The sequence below is a fragment of the Tupaia chinensis genome, unplaced genomic scaffold (assembly GCF_000334495.1).
Source record: "Tupaia chinensis unplaced genomic scaffold, TupChi_1.0 Scaffold000132_1, whole genome shotgun sequence".
NCBI lineage: Eukaryota > Metazoa > Chordata > Mammalia > Scandentia > Tupaiidae > Tupaia > Tupaia belangeri.
The window spans coordinates 822742-824057 of record NW_006159601.1 but is presented as its reverse complement, the minus strand read 5'-3'; the positions used below and the strand labels follow the sequence as shown (position 1 = coordinate 824057).

At 66.9% G+C, this 1316-nt stretch overlaps 1 protein-coding gene across 1 annotated transcript in view; it reads right to left on the bottom strand.

Annotated features, from left to right (window-relative positions):
• Positions 1 to 1316, bottom strand: part of SMOC2 (SPARC related modular calcium binding 2) — a gene marked incomplete at its 5' end in the record, with an annotated part of 150027 nt that overhangs the window by 2353 nt on the left and 146358 nt on the right. The window contains one exon of the mRNA XM_027770418.1: positions 11 to 48. Coding sequence (XP_027626219.1) covers positions 11 to 48 — 38 coding nt within the window. The remainder of the gene's footprint in view (positions 1 to 10; positions 49 to 1316) is intronic.

Genomic DNA, 1316 nt, shown 5'->3' with positions numbered 1-1316 from the left:
GCACACTCACCTGCCTGTCAGCCGCACTTCCAGCATGGCCTCGGGGGGCTGGCAGGAGAGAAGAGAGCAGCGTTAGCCTCCGTGCTCCCCACCAGGAGTGGCGGGGGGGCTTGGATGTGCCACCCGGCGTTCCCGGCACTCCTGCGCACCCGCAAACCTGGCACAAGTGCACGCCTGCACACTGAGGCGGGTGAGGCGGGTCCAGACGCCCCCCGCCTCCCGACAGCCCCGTGCTCCTCCCCGTCTGCACTCCGGAGAGGAGCGGGCCTCCGGAGACGGGCCGGGCGTGGAGCCCAAGATGGTAGGAGAGGGCGCCCCAGCCCCAGCTCTGCAGACGGCGCCCAGGAACGCACAGACACGCCTCTTTGAGGTCACTGGGCTTTCTATTCCAAGTATGAAAATTTGCCATGTTTGGCTCGAAATAACTTCCCAAGTCTTCAGTTGAAACTGGAGCTAGAGCGAGCACTCTGCCCGTGGCTCTGCAGCCGGGGCGCGAGGCACATCCGAGGGCCCCTCCTTCCCCGGGATCCGGCTTCCCTGCGGCCACACCTGCAGACTTCTCCTGGGGCCCCCACGCCCCCAGGCGCATCCCACACACATTTCCCCGCTCCTCCATGCCCAGGCCCGGCCCCATCTGGGCTGCGAGCATGCCCTAGCCCGGCAACGTCCCTGCTGTCTTTGCTGCCACCCTCACCCCGCCGGAATCCACCTCCAGCCGGCAGGGACTCATTGCCCTTCGGCTCATCCGCTCTCTGGGGTCTCAGGAAGCCGTACACCCCGCCGGCTGAGGATCCATGGCACAGGGCCGGCATCTCCAACGTGAACGCCTCTCCTCACCCCTCCTCTCCACCTGGGCCCCGTAAGGGCAACTCAGAGGAATAGGACCTGCCTGATTTCCCTGGGGACCCCCTCCAAGCCTCCCGTCCCCAGGGCCAGGGCGCATGTGGGGGTCGCTTCTCCTCAGCCCGCGGTCCAACCCCTGCCAGCTCACGAGACTGGCGTTGCTCTGCCTCAGCCCTGACCTGGAGTCAAACGGCCTTGAGGGTCTCCCTGGGGCTCAGATAGGTCTCCAGAGAAACCAGGCGTGCCTAGCCCGCTGACCCTCCCACACTCGCCCACGTGACTGTCCTCTGCACCCCTCCAGTCCCAGAGCGGCCCTCCCAGCCCTCCACACTCCTGCCCTGCAGAGCGTCTTTCTCTGCAGCGGCTCCTGGGCCTGGACTCGGCCCCAGACAACACAGACCTGCCTCCTGTGCCCTCACTGTCCCCGTGCCCTCACTCTTTGCCCCCATGCCCTCACTCCCCCCGTGCCCTCA